Below are 27,090 nucleotides of genomic sequence, written 5' to 3' on the forward strand. Positions count from 1 at the left end.
ATAGAATAATAAATTCTGAAATAATGGTGCAATATTTATCTATTAGGTGATGTAAGTCAACAAATCTTTGATTGAAATCAAATTCAAGAAGCTAAGTTTTCGTTTTCCACTAGAATAGTGAACTAGAATAGTGTATAGAACGAATAGTTACAGGAAACTTTTTAAAAAGCTTCCAGTACACAATAGATTAGAGTGGTATGGAACGAGAGGACGATCACAACAACAACAACAATATTACATTATGGGATTTTGAAAATGCCCTTCCTCTTTTAAAAAATGTTTTAAACGTCTTTCAAAATAATTATTAAATTTTTTAGGATCTAATCATCAACGATTGGGTTCAAATTTTTTTTTACAGCACATTTCTGTAGAATTAGAAGCGGATTAATTTATTATTATTATTAATCTCTATTTTTTTCTAATAAAAAGATACAAACTTATAATTAAATAAAAGATTTACAAGCATGGCTTATAAGCCGTCTGCCGATGAAATTGCCCACTTCAGCAAAGGAAGCTTTGAATTTAATATGCCAAAATAAACTATTCTAAATAAACATAAAATAAAAAAAAAAAAAAAAAAAAAAATTGGATCAACACTGCATGACCGATAAAAAAAAAATATTATGTAGCAGACAGTTTGGTTCATGATGGTAAGAATTGTATCATTTCTCATACTAGTACATAACTATTGTTTTGTCGAAGACGAATATTTAGCAAACAAAAACATGCAATAAATGAATACAATGGTTCAAATTAACTTAAAGAACCGATTCATATAAGCCAAATGGTAATCATCAGCAAAAGCCATTATTTTAGCAGAAAATGGTAAATTCAACATTGAATTGATATAATTGAGAAACAATATAGGACCCAAAACAGACCCTTGTGGAACACCAACGTTAATGATTCTAATGTCTCTTAATTCATTTTTAACTTTAACTTTTTAAATCCTATTCCACAGAGAGAAAACATAGCATTATTACTTCTGATTAACATTATTTCTGGTACATATGTACATTAGGGTGTTCGTTACTTAGATTTTTTTCGAGAATCAAGTTCCTAAGTGAAAAAACTGTTTCTAAATAATAAAAAAAAAAATCCTCTAATTTTTTCAGAGTTTTATTTTGACACTAGATGGAGCCCCAATAGGGTTAAAGTTTTTTATCATTTGAAATAGGCATGTGTTGACTTATGAGGCCATTTTTTTAGATATAGACTTCTATCAAAATTTTTTTTAAGATTTTCTTGTCTACATTACCTTTTTTGAAGGTCTCTCGTTTGAAATTGTGTCCACAGGTTTTGTTTTACCCTTTTTTTTAGGTTTTTTGGAACAAAACCTCCAACATAATATACCTCAACCAACTCGATCTCTAAGCACTAAAATGCCTTTAACAGATGTTTCTTCTCTTTTAAAAGTTATTTTAAGTAAATACATATCATTCAACAACAACAAGAAATGTACCTTTACCTACAATTTAACTTCAAGTTTCAAATAAAAATAATACAAAAATATACATCTACCTACTAAATTATATTCAATTCATCCAAAAAAACCAAATTCAATGTAAAACTGCTACTCCTAGACTCATGCCCATCAACGAATAATAACAATAAAATAACATGACTGACACCACAACCACATCGTGTGTATTGATTTTTGCCTCCAGCCTCATGATTTTACCAGCATGCTTGATTGCCCAAGCATTTTTCTACGGCTTTTGTGTGAACTTATACATCCACTTCCTGGAGAATCCAACCATTTAATGAAAACCAAAGAAAAAACAAAAAAAAAAAATAATCCCCCTCCCAATCCATTTAGGTAACGCGAAGACCATCACCACCGCCCGCCACCACATCCCCCTAAACTCGGTCAAACGATAAACTTCAAATAAACTTCCTTTCTACGTATACCTTTCTATATTTTATTGGAAGCAAACCAAAAAGAAAATCAAACCCGAACCCGAACAAAAAGCAAAATGCAAGGACAAAGAGCTTAAAATTCCTATTGGCAATTGCCAAAGTCCAAAGTCCCAAGTCAGAATCAGTCGAGAACGAAACTTTTATCCCTGGAAATAAAAAAAAAAAAAAAAACTAGAACTAAACTCTTGATGAACACAATCCACCAATGTTTTCATCATTCTGGATGCGTCTTCAATCAGAGCCATCAGAGCCGTTTCCCAGACAGTTGTAGTAGAATAAGAACAAGAAGAAGAAAAAGAAGATAATGCCATCGCAATCAACATCCAACGACCGTAGTTCACCAAAGACTTCGTCTACTAGCCAAACGATGATTACCGATTCAAAGCGAATTCGATCACCGTCTTGGCAATGGTTTGAAAGAAAAAATTGGCATCAACCTTTGGTCACATGGCAACACCAACAACAACAAGAACAACATGATAACAACAACAACAACAAAATAAACAGTAATGGACAACCATTGTTGTCGTCAACGTTGTCGCCGTCGTTGTCGCTGCTGTCGCTAACAACAACGAATGACTTTTCTTATTCACCGGAAAATTCTATTAGCGATGGCAGCAGTGCCAACAGTGTTAGTGATCCCTTGTGTTTGTCCTTAGGCGAAACTGCGGAACAGTTAAAGCCGGATACGGATACAACCGAACGAACCATGACGATGACACAAATGCTAGGGCCACTACCAACAACAACAACAACAAGACTTGAAGCAGCAGAAGCATTAAGAACCGAAGAAAGCCAACAACACCTTGGCCATAGTAGGTGGCATCAGCAGCCTTCGTTGCAGTTTTCTTTCAATGCTCCCCAAACTCCTTGCCCTGCTCCGTTTCCTTTGCCATTGGGCTGGCCAAAGCCTAGCCCCTCTTCCGGCACCGCCACCATCACCATCGACCATCAAGCAACCACCGAAGAGGATAATTTCGTTTCGAAACGGAAACACTCCTCCTTGTGCTATAATCAAAGGTAAGATGAATTTTTAATTTGCCCGAGGCGATTTTCATTTTCATTATCCTTTTTGCAACAGTGCCGCATTGTATGTGTGTTGTGTGTGTGCTCTGTGTATGTTGCTATGTATACAACCACACTGCATATTTTTTTTTAATTTTTTTTTTTACTATGTCTTTGGTCCTTGTTGCAGTATAAAAACCTGTTGTATGTTCTTTTTTTGCTTTTGTGAGCTTGTTGTTTTAAAAATCCCCCAACAAGTTGGTTTTTGTTTGGCATGCTCCTGCTACTGCTGCTTTAGCTTTGTGTATATTCTTCTATTGTGAAAGAACCTGAGTGGGAGAAGAGGGGTGGAAAGTAGATGGATTTCAATTTTTCAAACACAAACAAACATGCACTTTATAAAGAAAATTTGCTGCTGCATATAGGAATAGGTTGCCATTGCAAAATATTCAATATATTCAACCAAAAACGAGTCTTTACTCAGAAAGTATACCTATTTCAAAAAAAATGTTTTTTTGTTTTGTCTTTTTAAGGAAATATACACAAGAAAAAGTCATTTTCTGTATGAGTTTTGTCAGAGTATACTGTTGTTTGAAACTTTAATGCACTTGAGTTTTTAAGAAGTCTATGTAGGTAAATTTTTGAAATAAATTTCTTCAAAAATATTGAGCTCTGTATAGGTATCGATATGTAGTCAACTAATCATAGCACAGGTAAATATAGGACAACTCATCATGATAATTCGTCACTGGGAACATTTCATCGAGAGAAAGTACCTATAAAAAAAAAAAAAACAAATGCATCAAAAATTATCAATACCCAAAAAAAAGAACATGCAGATATAATGAAGTAACAACGAATTTTTTCAATTGAACATTGTGATGACTATTTTCGTTATGGGCTGTCCATGATGAGTTGTCTTATGATGCTGATTGTTGTTATAGGTTGGCTATGAACTTCCATTTCTTGTAATTAATAAGAAGGGAGCGGGTCAAAATTCTGACTTCAAAGTTCTGGTTTTCAAAATTCTGCTTTTTTAACGAAAATTCTGTTTTGCAAAATTCTGCTTTTCAAAATTCTGCCAGCATTACATTTGAAAAAAAAAAAAAAAAATCTGCCAATTCTGTATTTTTTACAGCTTATGCGCTGAATATAGAAAAATACACCTCATTAATGTAATTCAAAATTGGTACATTCCTAAAGTGTCGCAAATATTTTTTTAAAATGCATAGACCGACTTTCTTTCAAAAGAAAATCTATATACTAATTGGAACTGGTGTTGTTTGATACAAAATATTCCTGTTCTTATTCAATTTTTTTAATTACACGGTGTAACACTCAAAATATACGCGGGCGGAGACCTATCAGGTTTTGTAGAGCTAGTCGCACTGAATACGAAACGGTATTTGAAAATCCCCTAACAGCCCCAAAATCTGAAGTTACGGACAAAAAACGGTTTTTTGGGCCTTCACCCATTGAAAAAATTCTAGCTTCGACAATTTTTTACCCATTTTCGATTTTTTTATAGTTTCTGATAGAAGATAAATATACCTTTTTAACAATGTTTAAAACATGTAACTCGGTTAAACCACTTAGAATTTATAAGATGTCAAAGTTCAAAAATTCAATTTTTTTTTTGTCATTTGCCCAACTTCGGCATCAATTTAAAGTATATGTTTTCAAAACAACATGCTATTTAATAAATATATTCTAAAACTATATCTATTTCCCAATTGATCGAGGTATTTTTTATGAAAATCACTTCAAAATTGGCTTAGAAAAAAAAATTTTTCGATTTCAACCCAGATACAGAAATTCGAACTTTTAGGTATAGAACAAAAATGTTGTTTCGGCACGTAGTAGGATAAGTTGGACGCCAGGATTTGATGAAGGGTTTTTGTAGAGGAGCTCAATACAAACATTTTTTTTCTTTGGGAGGGGGGTCTATCTCCCCCCGTTTAGGTAAGAGGGGCATTTTTCAAAAAAAAATTATCAAAATAAAAAAAAATTATTAAAAAACAACTGCAACACTTACAGTAATAAATGATACCATTTCCAAAAGGCAAAATTGTGCATTTGATTCTAATTTTTAAATCAATATAATATTACCAATAGTTTTTGAAATAATCGATTTCAAAGTTAAAAATAGGGAAAAAAAAAATTTTAAACTCATTTTATACTATTTTTGTCCAGACTGCGAATTTTAGTAAAAAAAATTACTCACACAGAAAACTGCCTCAATTGATTCCTTATCGAACCGTGAAAACTATATGTTTCTATGTCTTCTAGTTTTTGGGAAAATCGAAAATGGGTACAAAATTGTCGAAGCTAGAATTTTTTCAATGGGTGAAGGCCCAAAAAACCGTTTTTTGCCCGTAACTCTAGATTTTGGGGGTGTTAGGGGATTTTCAAATACCGTTTCGTATTCAGTGCGACTAGCTCTACAAAACCTCCGCCCGCGTATATTTTAAAACCTCATTTTTGTAACACCGTGTTATCATCTTTATTTGGAAAATTAATACATTTTTTAATTATTTTCGGAAATGTTTAATATTAAAAACAAATTTCAAATTTATTCATTTATAAAACAAATATTAATATGCATTAAACTAATGAAAAATTATGTACCTAGATAAGTAATCAAATAAGCAGCTAATTTTTCAAACAGATGAATTTAATGTATTTTGTAAAAAATTAAAAAAGGTTTTGGAACATGTTAAACATTTTCTTTAACATTTTCCAAACCTTTTTGTAGTTTATTGCATAATTTTGAAAAACAGAATTATGAAAAGCAGAATTTTGAAAAACAGAATTTGGAAAAACAGATTTTTGAAAAGCAAAATTTTGACAAAAGAATTTTGATCACGTCTGAATTTTGTCCCCAACCCCAGTAAGAACTATAACAGTATTTCTACTAGCAATTCTGCAAGCGGTTAAAAAAACTTCAGAATTTTACCGAAAGGTTGCATAACCGCTAGACGAAATTTTTTTTTAATAGTTCAGTACAAGAAAAAGAACAACAGCAATAGCATAAAAAAAAATGTGCCAGATTTTAAGCAGCCACTGTTTTTATCAAAGCACTTAACGTGTCTTGGACCTTTCAAAGCGTAGTGAATACCGACTTTTGGGAAATAGAAGAGTCCTCTGCATACATTTACAAGCCTGAAATTTTTGCATGATCGTGAGATTTTAAGCCCTATTTTTTCACGAGAAAAAGATTCCACCCGGAAAAATTCCATTTCACTTTTTTTCGTATTGTCAGTTCCGGGTGAAAAGCTGTTTACGTTCGAAAAACTGAAGGTATTTTTAATTTTTTTTCTTCGATAATATGCGAGGTAGTTGATAGCTCTTTTCTCTTGGGTGAAACAAAAGGCTTTAAAATTCTGGCCGAACAAAAATATTTCGGAGGGAAAATTTTCCATACGTGTGAAAATCAGGATAGAGCTGATAACTTCTGAAGTTTATCACCTTGGAATCCTGGAAAGCCTCTTGGCGGAGGGCTTCCAAGAAAACAATCCTTTTTGTGAAGAGCTGTCTTCGACATTGTCTCCAAGATGAATTCTGGCATTTTACGCAAAGTGATCACGATCCACGAATTTTACACAAATATTATTCCAAAGTTAAAAAAAAGCATTTACTGAAGAAAATTAGACTCATACATAGTTTATTCTTAATAATTTTTTTCAAGAGTAAGAAATTTGTTGGGATATAACTCCATAGTTCGATTAGGGACACCTATCCAATCTTAAAGGGGCATAAGCTCCTTTAAAAAAATGTGTGAACAACCCAAATGTTGGTTCTAATTGAAGAGTCAGGTGCGTATTGTGAGACATGGGCCCCCTTGTGTTATAAAACACTTTAAGAATTTAATTTCAAAAAATTGTTTACCCAAAATTAAACCTCAGACTTCAACAAATTTTGTACCTATTTCATGTCCTAATGTGACCCCAGGCAGGAAGTTGCACACTTTTACTGTATATACGTATTATTAATCTTTAAATTATTTGTGTGTATATGTATTTTGTACCACCTTTAAAAAAAAATTGGAGTTTACACTGGACATAATTCCACCGAGAAGGATTTTTCCATAACTTTAGAATTTTATTATTAACTCATGTACTACACGGAGAAAACAGACCACATAGATTTAAGGGGATCGCACCTTAATTTAAGAGGATTTCTGCATAGTTTTTTGCTAAAATGACTTTCACTTTAAATTAAGGTGACATCAATTATTTTAAGGTGGTGAAATTTAATGTGCGCATCATCTTATTTTAAGGTGACACTTTTTTCTCCGTGTACGAACCTACGTCTCTGTCTCGGTAATGTTCAATTCAAAGTTTTAAACTTTTAATGTTTTGGGGCTGACTCCTCTAAATTATTGAAAAAAAAGTAAAGATAAAAAAAATCGAAAAAGTTGAAAACACAAAAACTGTATTGAGACAATTTGTTAAAGGAGTAAGTCTTTAAATTTTCCTGAAAATACCCGATGGCTCTTTTAATGTACTTGTTCGTTCGGACTGAATAATAGAACTTGAAGATACCATTGCCGAGATTGACACAATTTCGTTGCATAGTAATAACAATAGTTACCATTATGGTGTCAAAATTCAGAGTCAAATCCTGTGATTGCAATGTTCCAGCCTTTGCAGAAAAAGTTGCAGCTTTGTAGCTACCGCATACGGCTTTAATCTGCTTGATATGAACTTAAGTCTATCTTTAACAAGAAGGTCAGAAGCAGTTTATAATCTTAAAGTAATTCTGTTTTACGGTATTATATAATGCATTTTTTTTTTATTAAAATTTATAAAAGGCAACTCTGGTTGTTCCTTAAAATCCAAATGGAGTAAACAAATCATGAATTTTACTTCGTTCATTTATTATAAGGGCCTGTAGGTAATGAGTGTCGCTAGCGTCTCGTCGTCATCGTCATATCCTCGTCTTTGTCGTCATCGTCATCGTCATTATGTGTCCTTCATTGAAATAGTATTAAAAAGGTCTTAGATTAGTTTATGGGACCCTTTTTGATGTACACACATACATGCAGGTGGGCAGGATAGACCAACAAAATGGAAACCTCCAGGAGTAAGAGAGTAATTTTTTTTTTCTACACCACACTCGTTGTCCTCTGTTTGGTCTGGTCTAGTATGTGTTTGGTCTTCGGCGTCGTCGTCCTGTTGCTTGTGGATATTTTCTTATATTTCATGCTAACGAGAAGCGTAATGCAATTTGGAAGGAATTTTGCCCGTTTTTCCCTGTTCTTTACTTTCTGAAGTTTTTTTTTTCAAGATTTTCTTCATTTTTTTTTTTGTTGTTGTATGTCTTTTAAGCTAAGGATACTTTTCCTCTTTGTTTGTATCGTTTTTCTTTGCGTTTGATGTTTAGGAGTGATGATGTGTATAAGTGAATTGGGGTGTTTTGAAGTATATATACACTTTCCTTTTAACTCCTAGCCAAAGATTCAGATGTGGGTATGGGTTAGTTCTTTTGGTTTGGTTGAAGGATCTCTCACTCTTTTACTGTATATGTTCTGTTTTTTTCATGGACGACTAAAAGGAAAACAAAAAAAGAGCTTTGAATAATCATATTTTGCAAGGATGGATGGATGTGATTATGTGGGTAACTATGGAACTAAGTTTGTTTGTTGATACTCTTTTGTTACTTTTTTTTTTGTTACTTTGTATGTTTTGGCTTTATTCCCTTATTGTTCTCAATTACGTTTTTTTTTTTTTTTTATAAAAAAAGAAAGAAAATTGCGCAGAGAAAGCAATTTCGTCATTGACTCTTGAGGTTTATACTCATATTATCTTAAAGCCTAGTATGGGACAATTTGTCACTTTAAATTTTAAATATATTTTTCAAGTAAGATAGGTGGCTTAAACCTTGAAAGCGGATAAATATTTCTATGGACTGATGATTTTAGAAAAAAATAATTTATAAGTCCTTGGATACTAAAATATAAAAATAAAATAAAAAAATAAAAATATTTCGTGGGTGTGAGATTTTACCTGGCAAAATTTGATGTAGGTACTATTAAAACAAACAAACTCTAAAAAATTTCAGAGACAAGGTCCCACTTGATCAGCGACTTTAAATCAAAGATGCAGAAGTTTTCACATTGTAGGTTTGGATCAAAACACAATTCAGCAGTCGGGTCTTGACTCAGGAATAAATATTTTAACTTCGTCTCAACTTCTCACCAATACACAAGTAGAAGAAAGTGTTGAATGAAATAATTAGATACTTCTTGAGGACTGATCTGTTTGTATTGATTTCTAAAGTGTTGTAAGTGTATTTAACATTAAAATTAAGTAAATACAAAAATAGTACGTATACGCCACCGTGACCAACAAAGGAGAATATATTTCGTTGTTATTGTGAACTACAATTTTAATTGTTATTTATATTTAGTATAACTTAATCAATCATTAATATGCGTTACATTAAACAAATGTAAATATTTAAGTTTTAAATATGATTACAATCATTAGTGCAATCGAAGTAGTGCAAGAAAAGAAACAAAAACTCAAAATATATCTTATTTAAAAAGTAAATGAAATTACTTAAAATATTTTGTGTCTTTCGAGCTTCCATTTAGTATATCATTTGAAATCTATTTTTCTATGATAGTATAAGAGTATGACAAAACAAAGGATTATATAAAACTTTAAACAGCAAAATAAAAATTTCATTTTTCGTAAAAAAAAAACATAATGTTTTTCGAATGCACTAGAAAAGTTGTATACTTTTAAGAAAAAATATTGCATACTTACAAGAAGAAAACATTGCATACTTAAAGGATAAAAAACATTGCATACTTAAAAGAACCTCTTAGAACAGGTTTTATAGAGGCCTTCTGTCACTTGAAAATACGAGGCTTCCTTAAAACGGTTCAAAAAGGTCTCAAAAAGACCTTCTTTAACTAAAATTTACAAGGCTTTCTGTAAACACTTCAAGGAAGCCTTAAAGAGACTCCCTTTCTTTCCAAAGTGGACAAATTTGGACCTCATGCAAGCCAAATTGTTACTTGGGAGGTTGTTGTTCAATCTTTGCAAATATTTTACCAAAACACATGAGTAAGTTAAAATACATGAATGTAAATGTTAAAACCATCTTACTTGATATTCATAGTTTTGAGAATTGAGAAAAAGAAAAAAACTAAGAAGAACGAAAATACCCTTTTGCATAGTCTTAATCTTCAAACTGAGTATGTCATTTAGTTTCTTGTAAAAAACACAAATATAAATTCCAACACCTAATTTCCAATAAATCCTTCCCTTACCCATCCAGATTCATTACCACCCTAACCCTGGGGATCACAATGGATCTATCGAGAGTGGGATGGTTCGAATTGTCGGATTATCACCCCGTTCAACCTAACCTAAAACAAAAAATTTTTAATTTTCTTTTTTTCGAAAATTGTAGGAACCGTTTTTTTAAAAAATAGTTTTTTCTTAATAAAAAATTTCAAAACATTTTCTAAAAAAAATTGGTATTCTATTTTGAAGAAATAATTATTTGACAATTAAAAACAAAATTAAAAAAAAAAAATTATCAATCCGTTTTCAAATAAATTGATTTTTCAAAAATGCTTAAATATTGACATTTTTTTTTTTTAATCCAAAACTAAGAGTTTTGAAATTTCTTACACATTTTAATATTAAGGCTTCTTATACGCTTCTGCTTAAAAATTTTCGTTGAAATTACATTAGTTGTTTATGAGTAAGTCAGGTATCAAGAAAACGGTTCTATGGCAGGTACGGTTAATAACAACAATATTTTTTTTATTTCAAAAGTAGAACGTTTTTTGTCACAGTACATGTATTTTTTGATTAAAATCTTTAAAACCGTTTTTGAGAAAAATAACATTTGTCATTTTATTCATATAGCAAGTACCGTCAATTTTGGTGCAACAAAAAATTTCAATCTCCAGTCTCGGGAATCACCCAAAACTTTTAACTACAAAGTTTGAAGCAAATCGCATCAGAAGTTTGGGCTGCACCTCGAGATAGAGGCAGACGCACAGACATAATTGCGGTACCCACTGTTTTAGCATTCTCTATCATCGTAATACCATAAATGATTGTTATCTCGAGTTCGATTTTTTTTTTGTATGAATTCTAAACTTGCCCTATAGTACTAACATCGCAAGTAAAAAATGATACTCATACACCACAGTGAACTCAAAACAAAAATATGTTTTATTTAATTTTATTTACTTATTTAAATAATTTTTTATAAATAAAAAAAATAAAAATAAAAATATATTTTACCATGATATATTATAATTTAACTTACATCGAGTAGTTTAAATAAAATGCACGACTGGGTCGCACGAACTTGCTCTTAGAGTTAAAGTTGCTTTAATTTTTAAGACTTTTTATATAGAAATTTGGAAAAAAAAAACAAAATTCGTTTTTGAAAAAAAATAAAATAAAATCTGAAATTAAATTGCCCTCCAAAACAAGTATGCAGTTTTGATTGATATATTAACATGTATTTTTAGAAAAAAAATTTTCAAAATCGTTAGAGCCGTTTTTTAAAAAACTAATTTTTTATAAATATTTTTTTGGAAAAAAGTTTTAAATTAAATTAGTATGCCATTTGGTAGAAATCACTAATCAACATCTAAAAACAAAATTTCAAAAAAGTTCAATGTCCCGTTTTCGAAAATTTGATTTTTCAAAAAAAAATTTTCAAATTTTTTTTAAAAATCCAAAAATTATTTTTTTCAAAATTTTATTTTTGGCTTATATTTAAATTATATAAATGCTTCTTCACAAAAAGTTTCGTTGAAATCGAATAAGCAGTTTCGGAGATAATCGGATTTGAAAAAAAACGGTTCTATGGCAGGTACCGTTAATAATGATTTTCAAAAAAAATGTTTTCTATTGAAAGATAGACCTTAGCTTAAAACTAACATTTGAATTTTTTAAAAAAAATCGTTAGAGCCGTTTTCGAGATATTTCAATTTTACTAAAATCGGTATATGACAAGTACCGTTATTTTTGGTCCAAAAAAATTAATTCCAAAAACCCCTCTGGAGAGTCGCCAAATAACGCTACATACCAAGTTTGACATTAATCGGTCCATCCGTTTAGGCTGTAGCTCCTTATACAGACAGACAGACAGACTGACAGACAGACAGACGGACTTCCGGGACCCACTTTTTTGGCATTGTCTACCATCGTAATGTCATGGAAAAATGTTATCTCAACTTTTTTTTGTACGAATGCATAACTTGATCTATATTACCTATATCGCAAGTAAAAAATAATACAAGGCTTGTTTACTTAAGGCTATATTTTTGACTTAGTCAATATTTATGCTCATTTAAGAGACTATGGAGAAATATATGGCTATTTGATGGTTTACTTAAGACAATTTTACAATTATGATAATAATTAAAAATAATTTTTTTTTTGTAAAATGACCCTTTATGTCCATTGATTCCAAAAAATTGAGCAAATTTTCTGAAAATTCAAATTTTCTTACACAAAATATGTACGATATATGTATTTGTCAGGCTTAAAAGTTTAAAATTTTCTAACAAAAATGAAAATAACATTTTAACCTTTATTAGTTACCCTACCCTTACCTAAAGTTGACATCTGGATTTTTTTTTTTTTTTTGAAATATCGACTGTTAATTTTAATTTTGTCAAAAAATCACTAAAACTTATTTTGTTTTTCAAAACACTGATCTTTGTACTGTCTTGTCTGGATGTTCATTATAATATTAAGTCATCTCACAAAACATTTATATGAACCTACCTAAAATAAGCACCATGTAGGCTTCTACTAGAAAAAAAAAACCTGTTTTTCCCCAAAAGTCATGGACGGGACGTGTTTTGAATTCGAAAAAAAGGTCTTGCCTTTTTTGGTAGACCTGCAGCTATAATCCTTGGAATAATTTATAAAAATATACTCAGTTTGAAATGCGAGCTATTTCCATAGCCATTTTGTCATCTTCATCTTCATCAACATCATCCAAACATTTTTTATGCAAAAAAAAAAAAAAAAAAAAAAAAAACAGAGAGGAGTACTTCGTTGATATCTACTTCTGAACTTTCATATAAGAACTCAATTTGTATCCACTAAAAAAAACAACCAACTCTAACTGCCATGACAAATTTTGTATATCTACTTGGAATATATATTTATGCATGTAGATAGAAGAGATACATAGATGTATTATTATTGTATAAAGTTAAATGGGGGGCTGAATAAAGGGAAGAGTATAGAAGTTCATCCCCCAAATTAGTTTATTATGAGATTAAATTAAGTGCAAACTGTTTTATGGCACTGGGACCCTAGACCATTTGCTCGAGTGTCTTTTTAATCCTTTATAGTATATGTCATGTGGGTCGTTAGAGAAACAAACAAACTTTAAAGCCTTATGATGCTTGGTTTTTGTATTTTTTTCTATCTTTTTTGTCGTCTCTACTTCAGCTTCTCTGGTTTAACTGATGTTATTAAGCAGCCTTATTTGTTCCACTTAACTTTTGAGATACAAGGGGAAATCGTATATATAATTGACAACCAGTTGATTTTATAATTTCAGTTTGAATAAAAAGTTTTTTTTTGTATCCTTAACTTGTGTATAATGTAAAGGAACATAGGGAAAACAAGGGCATATGATATTGCTAATTAAAAATTTTAATTTTTAACAAGCTCACTATAGTTGGTACTCATTTATTCGTATTAGGGAAAAAGTGGAGATATTAAAAAAGTTTTTAATACTCGAGTTGGGAAATATAATTTTTGAAAAATTGGATCTTTTCGAGCAGATAGTAATTGTCGCAATGAAGTAGGATACACATAATGCACTTTGCAAAGCAACTTATGGTTTTAATTGGTGAACACAAATTTTTAGCTTGGAATACATGTATGAGAATGTGTTCTTGGATTTTAAACAAAAAAAAGATTAAATAAAAGTATGACGAAATGAAGAAATGTTTTTAAAATTTTTCTATAACATTATAAGATCGTACTTTAAAAGTAAAAAAAAACTTAACCGTTTTATTAACAATCTATCTCTATCTGTCATAGAACCGCCTTCTTCATTACTCGTAATTGATTCAATTGATTTCAATATATTTTTATACAAAATCGTTTTTGCAACAGTATTTTGAAAAATAACTAAAATTTTTGAAAAAATAAAGTTTAATTTTTTTTTTTTTTTTTTGAAAAATTAATTTATTGAAAACTGGTTGATGGATTTTTTGTGGAACATCATTTGAAATGGTGTTTAAGGGCCCCAAAGTTGAAACTGACCCCATCACCAGTAAAATTTAAAAAAAAACAAAGAACACTCCATAATAAACTAGGAAGAACCTGGGGCCTATTTCACAGCTTATTACACCAACCACACCAGCGACCTCGAGAAGAAGTTGTTAAGTGCGATTTAAATTAAAAACTTTTTATGGTCTAAATAGTGAAAATGCTGTAAAAAGTTCTTCGAAAAGCATATTCTGTCTAAAGTTTGACCTTTTAGTTACTTCTAAAAATGATGGTTGTCAAGAAAATTGAAATATGAAGGAACTGATATTTAAAAAATTTAGTTTCTCTCAATCTTCTTTTTCATTTAAATTTGTCTTCCTAAGAATTGCGCCTCATGTATTCGATCTCTGGTTTTGAAAATAGCGTGATTTTATATTAACAATATCTTTATCCCAAATTATAGAAATAGAACATGAATTTTGTAACCAGCAAATTAAATATACACCAAGAAGTAATAGAATTTTGATAAACATAGTTTAATCCTTCTGTGTGTCCTGAATTTTACAAAACTAAAAATTCCACAGTAAATTAAACAACTGAGCTCTAAAAAGCATTCGTCCTGTCACACACTTTTTTCTTTCTAAATAAAGGCACCTTCAGTATTCCAACCGAAGGACAATGAATTTCTATGCGGTAAGTAACACACAAAACAACACAAAATGCCTTCTAGGCATATCACACGAAGTAGTATACAACAATGCAACGACACTAGTTCCCAAGTCACTATTTCAAGGGAACCCGCTTCCATTTGCTGCTCTCTCTCTCTGGCTTCTGATGTAGGAACCTACTTCGTCACATTGAATAGGAGCGTTTGACGCAAAGTCTTTACTTGAAACAATTGCCACCATTTTAATTACATGCTCTCCTCGTGTCGACAAGAAGTCGACGATGACGATAACGAAAACATCAACAACTAAAAACTATACAAAACTGCGACGACGACGACAACAGCGACGCACTACCAAAAAACCTAGAAACTAAAAGCTTGACTTTCTGTCAATTTGCACAGAGAAGAAGAATTTTGCTTTCGTTTTGTTCTCATATTGCTTCCACCATCATCACACCATCATAGTTCACATCAAAACAATCAACTTTTGCTGACTTACAGAAGCATTCCATTGTTGTGTGTTTTGTGTTGTATTGTGTATTTATTTTGTTTTCAACATAATGGAGACAAAAATATACTTGAAAGACTGCAGTAGGATTGCCTTTGTTTCAGATTTCGTTGATTATACTGTTTTTGAATAAGGACTTTATCTTATTACATCGCATAGAAGAACTTGGCCAGATTAAAGTTCCTTTATGATGACGAAATAACTAGCACACCATTACTTGTGATTGTTCTTGTGTAATTCTACAACTTGTATTTGATTGCTGTTAAAAAAAAAAAAAACTCATTTTTAAAAGGAGTCAAAAGGATAAAAATGAAAAAAAAATAAGATAAAAATGACTAACGCATTTATTCAGCTAGTTTTTTTTTTTTTTTAAGGATATCTAATTGCTATTCGCAGTCACTCCAAAGGACGACGATTAAAAAAAATACATTTTTCCAGCTTTTGTTTTGCCAGAAGCTATGAGCGACCATATCCAACACCAAAACCACAACCAAAACACTGTTTTTGACAGTTTCTTTTTTTTTTAACTTTTTTTTTTTTGTTTCTATGCTTTGTGTCCTTGATAGGTTTTTGCAAGAGCCAACCACCATCCATGACCATAAAGTCATTGCAAAGGACAAACTTTTATCAAATAACCTGAAATCCTGTCATTGTCATCACAACGTCCTCTCCTCTCATATAGAGGAGAAAGAAATTAAAATAATTTGCAAAACAGATTAAACGCCAGCACCGACACAAAACTCTCCAATGGCTAAGTTGCACCGAACTGGACCTACTTGTAGGTATAAAGTGTGTTCCTTTGGCAGAAAGTGTTTTTTATTTATTTATTTTTTTCTCTTTGGAGTACCAGGGTGCAGCTAGCTGCTATACGTTAACTCCAAAGCTTGTGTGAAGTTGAAAAGTTTTTTATTTTTTTAGTTTTTTTTTCTCATAAGTCGTTTTTATATTGTCAAGAGCTTAAAACTGGTAATGAATGACCTGAAGGAGGACTTGCAGTTTTTCTTTAAACAAAAATAAACAAAAAACAAAACAGGAAAATATGATCATTATAAGAGTTAAGCTTGGAAAAGTGTTGGAAAAACTCTACCTATAATATTTATTGTATAAACTGCTTAAATATTTAACTTGAGCAAGCTTATAATTTAAGAGCAGGATCACAAAATGAGCAAGATTTAATAAACAAAAATAAAAAGGATTATATTGTTATAAGGATAATACATTTCGTAAAAATTGTTTAACTTTTATGATGCCTGAAATAGAGTAACGACATGGCTTATTTTTGTACTAGAAGAAATGAAATTAGGCACCTACTCATGAAAGAGGCTTAAGTCGGTTAAAAATAGCCTTAAAAAAAGTGTTCTTAATAACTACGAATACACTCACACAAAAAGTAATTCCAATAAAATAAATAAACACCATTTAATGTTAAACGTGTGTTACTTTTTCCCTTCGACCACCTTAAACAGTAGGTACCCCATTTCATTGCTGATATATTTACGTTACGTAGGTATACATTTAATTTTACATTGAAAAAAAAAACAAACAAAGCGTCTGACCCGAAAAAAAAAAAAAAAAACTTACAAAATGGATAATGTCTGGCTTGGATTTAATAAATAAAAAATTCTAAGACACCCCTTCCAATAAACATTAGTAGCCAATTCGTATTTACCTTACTTAAAATTTAATTAAATTTAATTTAAATGCATATTCCATCTGAACTTGTACAATATTTTTTTAAGAAATAAAACGAACAACAAGGTTGCACGAATTTACTCTTATTTTATTTTATATTATTGTGGATTGTGAACAAAATCGGTTTTATAATATAATCATAATTTGACATTGCCCAAATTGCTACAGAAGGTTGGCAATTGATTTTTAATCAGTTGTCAGTGCTAAACGACATATCCAAAATCGTAATAACTCCAACCATGGGATCACTTTGAAAAACGAGTTTCAAAATGGTAAAAATGGTTTGTTGTTTTAGGTTCTATTTTTATCACTCTGTCAATTTTTCTGTTTTAATTTGTGTTTTTGTAATTATCAGTTTAAAATTCTGAAAGGACATGAAACATGGCACTTATAAGTCCTTCCCCACCTTATTTCTAATCTCCCCCATGTCCTTTCACTAATTTCTTGCCTAGACCCGCAGAAAAAATGAAAGGCATGATCATTTATAACCTATACTATGACATCATTCCTAACCTCTTGTCTTGACTAATCTTGTTCTAAAAAAATAGAAGGCGGTATTTTTTATAGGTCATTTTAAAGGGTTATTTGTGTGCGATAAAGGTGGCTTGTATGTAAGTTTAAAAACGATAATTGGCTGAAAGCTTTGATGGTAGTATTTATAATTTGACCCAGCAGTTTGTACCACCCCCAATTTTTTTGCTCATTCGATAGAGCTTTGACTGAATATCATTACAATGATTTTTCGCACTCGTGAAATTCACCTTTGGGCCGCCATCTTGGATTTTAGTTTTTATTTAATATCTCGATTTGTATTTATCCTACATAAAAGTTGTGTATACTTAAAACGTAGAAATTTAAATTTCGCATCTTTTATGTTGAGGACACTTTTTCGATATTCTGAATATTAAAATATTGACTTCAAACTTGGTATGTAGCATTTTTCGGAGGCTCTCCAGAGGGGTTTTTAGAATTAATTTTTTGGTCCAAAAATAACGGTAATTGTCATATACAAATTTCGGAAAAGTTTAATTTCACGAAAACGGCTCCAACGATTTTGTTAAAAAAATTAAAATGTTTGTTTTTAAACGAGGTCTATCTTTTGAAGAAAAAAAAATTTTTGAAAATCATTATTAACGGTACCTGCCATAGGACCGTTTTTTTTCAAATCGGATTTTCTGCAAAACTGCTTATTGTATTTCAACGAAATTATGTATACAAAAGTATTTTTAGGTATAGTTTAAATATAAACCATAAAATTTTGAAAAAAAATATTTTTTGGATTTTTAAAAAAATTTTGAATTTTTCTGAAATTTTGTTTTTAGATGTTGATTAGTGATTTCTACAAAATGGCATAGGTACCAATTTTATTTTAAAACTTTTTTTTTCAAAAAATTATTTATAAAAAATTAGTTTTTTAAAAAAGGGCTCTAACGATTTTGAAATTTTTTTTTTCTAAAAATGCACCTTAATATATCAAATAAAACGGCTTACTTGTTTTGTGGGGCGATTTGATTTCAGATATTGTTTTATTTTTTTGAAAAATGAATTTAATTTTTTTGTATTTGTTTTTTTTTTTTTTTTTTTGTTTTATTTTTATATACCTACATTTCCCAAGTTTCTATATAAAAAGTCTTAAAAACTTAAGCAACTTGAACTCTAAGAGCAAGTTCGTGCGACCCAGTCGTGCATTTTATTTCTTTCAAATTCAGTTTCAATCTTCTTAATATCTCTTTTCGAGATATCTTAATTTAAGTAAGTTTAGTAGGTTTGGCATATCTTACCATAAAGAAACTGACCTCTAAAAATTAATCTATCTTTCACCCTAGAACAAAAGTATACTTTTCTAATGGACTTTAGTGTGTTCATTTTGAATCCGAACTCAAAAAACTTCGGTCAACTCTGGTTTTTAAGATATAAAGTAGTTTTTTTTTTTTGAGATTTTCTAAAAAAAAAACTTATTTTTTTTGATACTGCGAATTTTCGACTTCGGATTCTAACTCAGCACATCAAAAACTATAAGAAAAGTATACTTTTGTTTCTAGGAGAAGCTTTACAAGGCAGTTTATCGAATAATTTATTACAAATAAGATATTTCTAAATAGATAAATAGTATAAAATTACAAAACACGTATAAATTTTGTTTTATGTATTTTATTATGGTTTTCTTTAAATACTTGACTTTTTAAATACTATGATATTTTATTTTTCGATATTTTACATTTTCCTTAATTAAGGTGCTTTTTTTCATATAGGATTTACTAAAAAGTGAAGGATCTCCAAATGTCTGCTTTTTTAGTCAATCAGTATTTTAAAAAATGAGTAAACATTAATGTAAAAGAACATATTTAATGTCAATCGATAAGTCATATTATGTAGAATAAGTCCTCCAAATTTGAGAATTTTATACAAGTTCAAATAAATCTAAAAGGGTGTTTTTTTTTCGAAACTACCCACATTTTTCAGAAATCATTTTTACAAAAATGGTAGCTGATAGAATTTTTCTGAAACCAGATTTAGATTAAGGGGTTATATCTAGTTGTAATTGCGAAAAAACGTTCTTTTTTGCGGATTTTTTGTGAACAGGCATTTCATTATACAAACATAAAGAATACATGTACATATAGCAAATATAATGTATAAAAATAATTCGCTGTGTATTTAGAAAAATATTGGGTTCCGTTATTTTTGTAGTAGATCTCCTAGACGACCTCCAAAAAAAGCTGTCTGGCGGTGAGCAAGATATCTCTGATACAAATCACCCAAAATTGAAAAATCCAAAATATTCATTTCCAGGATAGACAAATGCAGGTAATGAACAAAGGAATAGTCAAAATTTTGATTTTTGACAAAATGCCGGCTTCTCAAAGACAAAAATCGTTTTTTTCACGAAAATTTACACTTTAAAATGGCATAAAAAATCCAATTATTGTCAAAAACCTTTTTCCTTCGTTCATTACCTGACAAAAGTATCAAAGAAAATTCAGTAAAAATTTCAATCCGATCGGTCCAGCCGTTCCGGAGTAATCGTGCTCACCGCCAGACACATTTTTTTTGGAGGTCGTCTAGGAGATCTACTACAAAAATAACGGAACACAATATTTTTTTAAATACACAGCGAATTCTTTTTATACATTAAATTTGCTATAGGGATATGTATTCTTTAGGTTTATATAATTAAATGCCTCTTTACAAAAAATCCACAAAAAAGAAGGTTTTTTTTGCACTTACAACTAGATATAACCTCTTAAGGAAAGTCTAATCTTTCATAATATCAAAAAATTATTTGAAGGAGAAAAAAAAGTTAAATTTTGCAGACCAGTGTAATCGTCGTCATTTAAACGAAAGTAGGTATGAATACTCAAGTTAACATCCAATTTTTGAGTTTTTTTTTTTCATTTAACCAGTACTTAACCTTAAGAAAGAGCAAAAAAAAATCTAATAAAATGAAATAGAAAAAAATTCAACATCTGTGCGTAAAGGTATTTTTAAAATCTTGGCAAACAGATAATTCTAAATGCAAACATATGTATGTATCTGTAGATAAAAGAAATATAAACCCACTTAAAAGAAACCTTAAAATTTAACCTTGAATCTTCCAAATTGAACTTGGATTGAAGCATAAAAAAGAAAAACGTAGAAAATCTTACACACCCATATTCTTTCTCTCCACTTGTCTCTCCTACCCCTTACAGTGTGTCTGCAAAAAATTCCACTATACCCTCAACATAAAAATATCATTAAGATACCCCCATAATACCTGCATAAACGATAGCCCTATTAAAAAAAAAAAATGTGTGTATACCTATATTCTCGCAAAAATAAACACAACCATCCAGATACTATCATAATTTATATCTCTGGTTAATCTGTGTTATTTTTTTTTTTATTTTTTTTCATTTCAGCTCTTCTTCAAACAACACTCATTATCGCACCGCTGAATGGAATCATCATCTTCAACAACAACAACAACAAACAAATTCCAACAACAACAACAACAATTCACTTGAAAATCTCTTCTTCACTGATAAGAATCCACCAACACCAACAAAAGAGCATAAAACGATAGCAGAACGTCTCCGAAATTTTCACCGATCACCAGATTTAGTAACATTGTGGCAGCCCTTAGATTCGCTCCAAAGTCAACCCTTATCAAATTATAATTCGTCGTCGCTCTCATCTTTCGCTGACATCAAGTCAAGTAGGTCAAGTGATAACAATTTAGTGTATCGCTGCAGTCGTAGTCAATCTCCACATCAAATCAAAGCTTCAAAAGCGAATAGAAAATCTGATGACGATTGCATTAATGTTAGTGGCAATAACTGCCCTCTACCCTTGCCAACTACAGCGTGTGGTGCTGACCAAAGCATTAAGTGTCTCCCCCAGCAGCCTTTAAACAACGAACATAGTTTGTCCCTGAACTCATCGTCGTCGTTGGTTGGTTTAAGCCTTATCGATTGTAAGCAGCTCTCGCCGATCGATAGCCGGAAGGTTGTTTCGTCGTTGACGACGCTAGAAAACTACAACAATACTGGTGCATTCACAGAAGTAGTTGCTGCCGATGAGCCTAAGCGAAAGCGTGTTGTACTGCGTAGACGTGTTCGGAAGTCATTACAACATTCAGAATCTATCCTTGAAAAGCCACTGTTGTCACAAAAGTACCAGTACCAGCAGTCCCAACAGCAGCAACAGAACTTAACCGAATATGCTTGTCAGAAGTTAGACCAACTTTTTGGTGGTAGTTCGAAAGTTGCCGGAGTTACATCCAGCACATCCAGTAGTTCCCATTCGTCGGCCACAGCAGCAGCAGCTGTCAACAGAAATAGTGGAACCACCATCATCATGGGAGTCCTTCGGTCGGTTAAATTGAAGGAGCGTCTGGCAATAAGCCTGGGTGCCACTCTTATATTATTCACCCTGCTGCTGGTAATAGACGTGCAGATGGATTTCGGTGTCACCAATCGACACCTGATGCCATCGCATGCAAAAGTTCGGTACGTCAACGAGGAAGACAGAAGCGGTGTATTCCGAGATTTCAAAAGGAAGTTCCTGCAAAAGAGGTGAGTTTCATTATGATGATGATGATGGCCATCAGCCATCATCAAACCATTACCATTTTATGTAGTCGCTCTAACTTTTGTATTGTATTCGAGTAATTATGCAAGAAAATTGTGTAATTAAAGAGAAACTTTTGGCGTTCAATGTTAAAACGAGTGGGGGAGGGTGGATTTTGGGGGGATTCCTCAAATTTTCAAAGATGAGGGAAGTTGTGTGAAGCGAGATAGAAGTTTTGTTGTTTAAGAAAAGTTGCTGCGTGCCATTGAATGTCGGTGTTTTAGGAGGTTTCCAAAAAACTTTTATTCAGACTTAGACAAGTTTTAGATTGAAGTTTTGACAGAATAGTAGCACATAGTTTTGTCAGTATATCAGAGTGAACAGCGGGGATAATTCTCTCTTTTTGAAAAAAATGCATTCTGAATGAAATTTGTTAAGGGTTTTGTATGGAATTTGGAAAGACATTGAAGTTACGGAAGAATAAAGGTCAATACTTTTCTATGCAAAAATACATACGTATTTGTGGTTGTTAGTAAAGGAAGGTTATTGAAGGTTTTTTTTTTTTATTGTGAAAAAGAATAACTTGTTGCTTGTTTAAAATTCCGCAAGAAAGTAGATATTGATTTTTTTTCATTTGAAAGTGGTGGAGAATGTTTCCGGTAGTTGGTGATGGCAATTGAATATAAGTTTGCAACATGTATATAAATTAATGGAAATAGTTAGGGTTAAAATAAAAAATCTGCTATGGGGTGGAATTATTTGGTCTTCAAAACTTCTGTGTATCAAAATATGAGCTGATTTAAGCTTTAAGTTTTTACCAATTGTGGTTTAATTCATGTAGTTGGCTACTATTTCATCAATAAAATTTTTCTATGCTGTGGATTTCTGCAGAGATTATAAAAAAACCGCTGTTAGACATGAAAAAAATTATTTTGGATTATTGCACGATATAAGTTTTTCAGAGTGCAGTTTTTTACTCACTCCGTTTCCCAAGGAAAATTTCCAGGAAAATTTCCTGTCCAAAACTCTTTTTTTTTTTAGCTATTTGAAAATGACAATTTTTCTGTTTCCCCTTAGGTATAATTGGTAATAAGGCCATCGCGTATCACCCTTTCATTTGCATTGATTGAAAGAAGAAAATTTTAATTGATCCTAAGGTTGGAAAATATAATCATGAGCCAACTCCGCCTGACCTCGATAATATTTGCTTTTGTTAGCCATTTTTTATATTTTTTACTTCATGTGACAATCCTTCAAATTAAGAAGTTTCACTTAAAAACTGGTAAACCTATTTTCCATTTTCAGTATCAATGGGGGACTTATAGGGCAATATTAAGATTCTTAATAAATAAAATTCACAACTAGGTCGCATTTAGTTGCTCTTGAGATAAAAGTTGCTCCAATGTTAAAACTTTTTATGAATACAAATTATGGATTTTTGCATGGATTTTTGTCAAGAAATTTCATATTAAGGAAACATTAAGCAACACTTAATATCAAAAATTAAAAATTCATTTAACTTTTTTCAAGGAATTGATTTTTCACAGAATATTTGTGTATATTTTTTGAAGTGAAAACTTCTTTAGTATCGTAGTGATTTGAAACAAAATGAAACGAAAACGCGACACTTGTTATAAATTTTTTTGTTTTAATAGATAAATGAATGAAATTTTTACTGTAGATAGGTAATTAGATAAACTATAAGTGTACAAAATTTCAATTAATTTCATATTCAAAATTCGGAGATAACGGTAAAAAGATGTTTTTTTTTCTACACACGTTATATCTTTTGATCTAGTGCACATACAAATTTGATTTAACTTTAATACGCATGCTGATAACAAAACCTTTCATTTGATATATCACAATTAACTGTATTAGCTCTACAAGTTACACAATCTTAAATTGAAAAACTTGAAAAATACCTCAAAACACCTGTGGAGATCTGTTGACGATGACCAGTAATCTCAGCTTGAAATCTCGACATAGTTGGCTTTAAAAAATTCTTATTTTTTTTCTAGGCATGGTAGAAATATGATTCATACGTCATATAAAAGGTAAAATAACCTTTCAGATGATACACAATTTACTATAGGTTGTCATTTAAAAAAAATATATTTAATGGTGTTAAAAGAGAAAAAAGATTGATTTTTTTGCTTTTTTGATGAAAAGTGATTTGGTTTGAAAAAAATAAGCTCGTTTTGTAGATTTTGTATAGACATGGGCGATATAAATATTTTGAGCTGAAACAATAAGCTTTCAGATGATATAAAATTATTATTGGTTGTCATATAAAAACATGTATTTAAAGGAGATAGAATACAAAATATTTAGATTTTTTCTTTTTTTTTTTTGCAAGAAAAAATTTTTTTTTAAGGTTTCACTTCTACCACGTATGAATTGCACACATGACTTTTTTTTTTTTCTTACTTTTTATATTATTTATGAAATTAAAGTTAGTTTAACGCAAGTTAGTTAAATACAAATTTAAGTTGGAAACGGTTCTGTGTCAGGTCTAAGGATGAACAGCTTACCAAATTCTCAAAGAACTTAAGTTCTCTGCATATTTATTTTGGGCCATAAGTTTTGTAAAAAACCTATTTGTATAGAAAACAGCTCCAATGGTCTTCAATTTTCAATTCTTTGTTACACGAAATTAATTTTTGTTATTTTTGAACAAATTTAAAAATAATTTTTTCTGAATTTTCGAAAATGCAATTTTTATGGTTAGTGACTTTAACTAGAAGAAGAACGTTCTTTTTATTTTAAGATATTGAAAGATAGTAAGGATTTTATTTGGTATACACTAGAGTGGGCCAAAAAACCTTTTTTTTCGAATTCCAAATCGTAAAAGCGAGGAAAAAATGCGATTGGTAAAGACCAAGAAGTGTTTAAGAAATAATCAAAAACGGTTAGTATATATTTCGGTCGCGCATCGGCTTTGAAGTTTGAAAAAAATTTATTTTGACAAAAAAAAATTGTACCACCGTAACATCTTATTTTTTCAATATAATAGATTTAGAAAACTTTTCTTTAAGCTAAATATTAAGTAGCAAAAAAAAAAATTAGTTTGAATTGGTTAGGGAATTCCAGTCGCGCATGCGTTTCGAAATTTATCAAAAAATGGAAAAAATCCAGAACAGAACAGAATAAGCGTTTATTGAATCAAAAAGATGTTCGATCTTTTTCAATGAAAAAAATTCAATCGTTTATTTTGTCGAAACATGGAAAAACTTTTTCAATACTCTTTTAAAAACAATTAGCGTGAATTCTTTCTTATTTTTTTAAATGTTGTTAGGATATTTAATTTAATGAAAATTGCAATTTTTGACATAGAAGAGAGAGTTCGATCCAACATTTAAAATCAAAGATGCACAAAAGTATTCTCTACATACGAACAGAGCATTTTAAAGACAAAATAAATGTTTTGAGTTTATAAGTTCATCAGCGGTTTAGAACATATCGACGGCACAATTCCAGAACAGCGAATCTGCAGTTTTTGACATAATCATTGTAATGCATTATTCAACTTGTTATGGGTCCCTCTATCCACTGCGTCAACCCCAATCCTCCATCTGTTGCCTAGCAGCCTAAACTAAAATAGGTATACGTTGCATGAGCTTCCATGAGTTTGCATGAACTTCCAAAACTTTGAAGCCGTTTTTCTCAAAACTGCAATTTTGCAGATTCGTGGCCGATATATCGTCGTATAAAAAGACCATTCATCTGAGTCGCTAGAATTCAGCAGAACTTTTTTAACATCCCCGAATATCCTTCCAAGTAACAATGCACACAAGCGAATCCTAAGGAGTGTAAACCGCTATAGGCTTACATCTTCCACGAACTGTTACGTGATTTCGTTTATTTTTTTTTTTTGTTTATTGTACAATTTCGCCGAATTTCAATTCTGATCAAAATTCGTTCATAAAGTTTCACTGCAGCCATCGACCGGTTCTTTAATATAAGATTTTTCATATTGCTTTAACTTTAAGAGTTGGCTATGGTAGCTATATTTCGGTGTGTTATTCTTTCGCTTTGCATAGTAAAGCTTTATTTTTCGTCCAATTTGGTGCAAAAAAAAAACTAGAACAAAAAAAAAAGGACCTTCTTTGAATCTGCACTTTCCCATCGAAATAGTCTAAAGGAAAAAAAAAATTGCATTCTTTTTCAGAAACAGTAGGAAGGGCAAGAACACATAAACTGTTGCAGCTGTAAAAGTTTCTCTATAGTGATATACCATTTGTATATAGAAAAATCATATTCCTATACTTATAAACATAATAACAGTAACATAGAATCCTTTATTTTAGTGCAAACTTTTTCTCAAACTCTTTTCTTTTACCTGAGAGTAAATAACAGAATAAAATAATAGTAGTTTCCTGGGCTGAAACACCACAACGTAACGCAATGCGCCTTCAATGTCGGAAATAGCCATAAGAAAATATTTTTATTTGCTATCACCCCCTTCCTTTACTGACAATTTATACCAAAATGTATAGGATATTTCATTTCAAGGAATTCAAATTTTTATGTTTTAAATGTTTATATTTATGAAGCGACTGAGGATGAGGCCGTTAAGCAAAGTCGTTATGGAGAAGAAAAGAGTGCAAAAGTGTGATGGTATTGAGCCAAACTACGGAAGTATAATAATAGTAATTTCCGACATTAAAAAGAATTGATTATGTGCTTTTCTCAATGAAAAGCAATGAGTTTTAAGGATATGAAGCTGAAATTTTCTCCTTTTTTCAAGAAAATCATAAAGCTTAGGTATAATGGGTTACTTCTGGCAGGGGCGGATCCAGGATTTTTTTCTGGGGGGGGCACAAGGGACGGATTGGCAAAAAAAAAAACAGCAATAACAGTTAGAAATAAAGTGAAGTACCATACGACTGACTAACAAGCTGAAAATTTTAACGACCCACAGTGGTCTAAAACCTGGCCAAAAATATTTAGGCACATTTCCCACATCAAATAGGTACCAAATGACCAAAAAGTTATTCGGAAGGAAAAATTTTCATTTTCTT

At 30.9% G+C, this 27,090-nt stretch overlaps 1 protein-coding gene across 1 annotated transcript in view; it reads left to right on the plus strand.

Moving 5' to 3' along the window:
• The first annotated feature begins 2,921 nt into the window (after positions 1-2,921).
• LOC129915244 (extracellular serine/threonine protein CG31145) overlaps positions 2,922-27,090 on the plus strand; it is a 107,766-nt gene continuing 83,597 nt past the window's right edge. Inside the window, exons 1-2 of the mRNA XM_055994725.1 lie at positions 2,922-2,940; positions 20,917-22,071. Coding sequence (XP_055850700.1) covers positions 21,854-22,071 — 218 coding nt within the window. The 5' untranslated portion in view covers positions 2,922-2,940; positions 20,917-21,853. The remainder of the gene's footprint in view (positions 2,941-20,916; positions 22,072-27,090) is intronic.

This window comes from Episyrphus balteatus, chromosome 3 (genome assembly GCF_945859705.1).
Source record: "Episyrphus balteatus chromosome 3, idEpiBalt1.1, whole genome shotgun sequence".
In the NCBI taxonomy this organism is placed as follows: Eukaryota; Metazoa; Arthropoda; class Insecta; order Diptera; family Syrphidae; genus Episyrphus; species Episyrphus balteatus.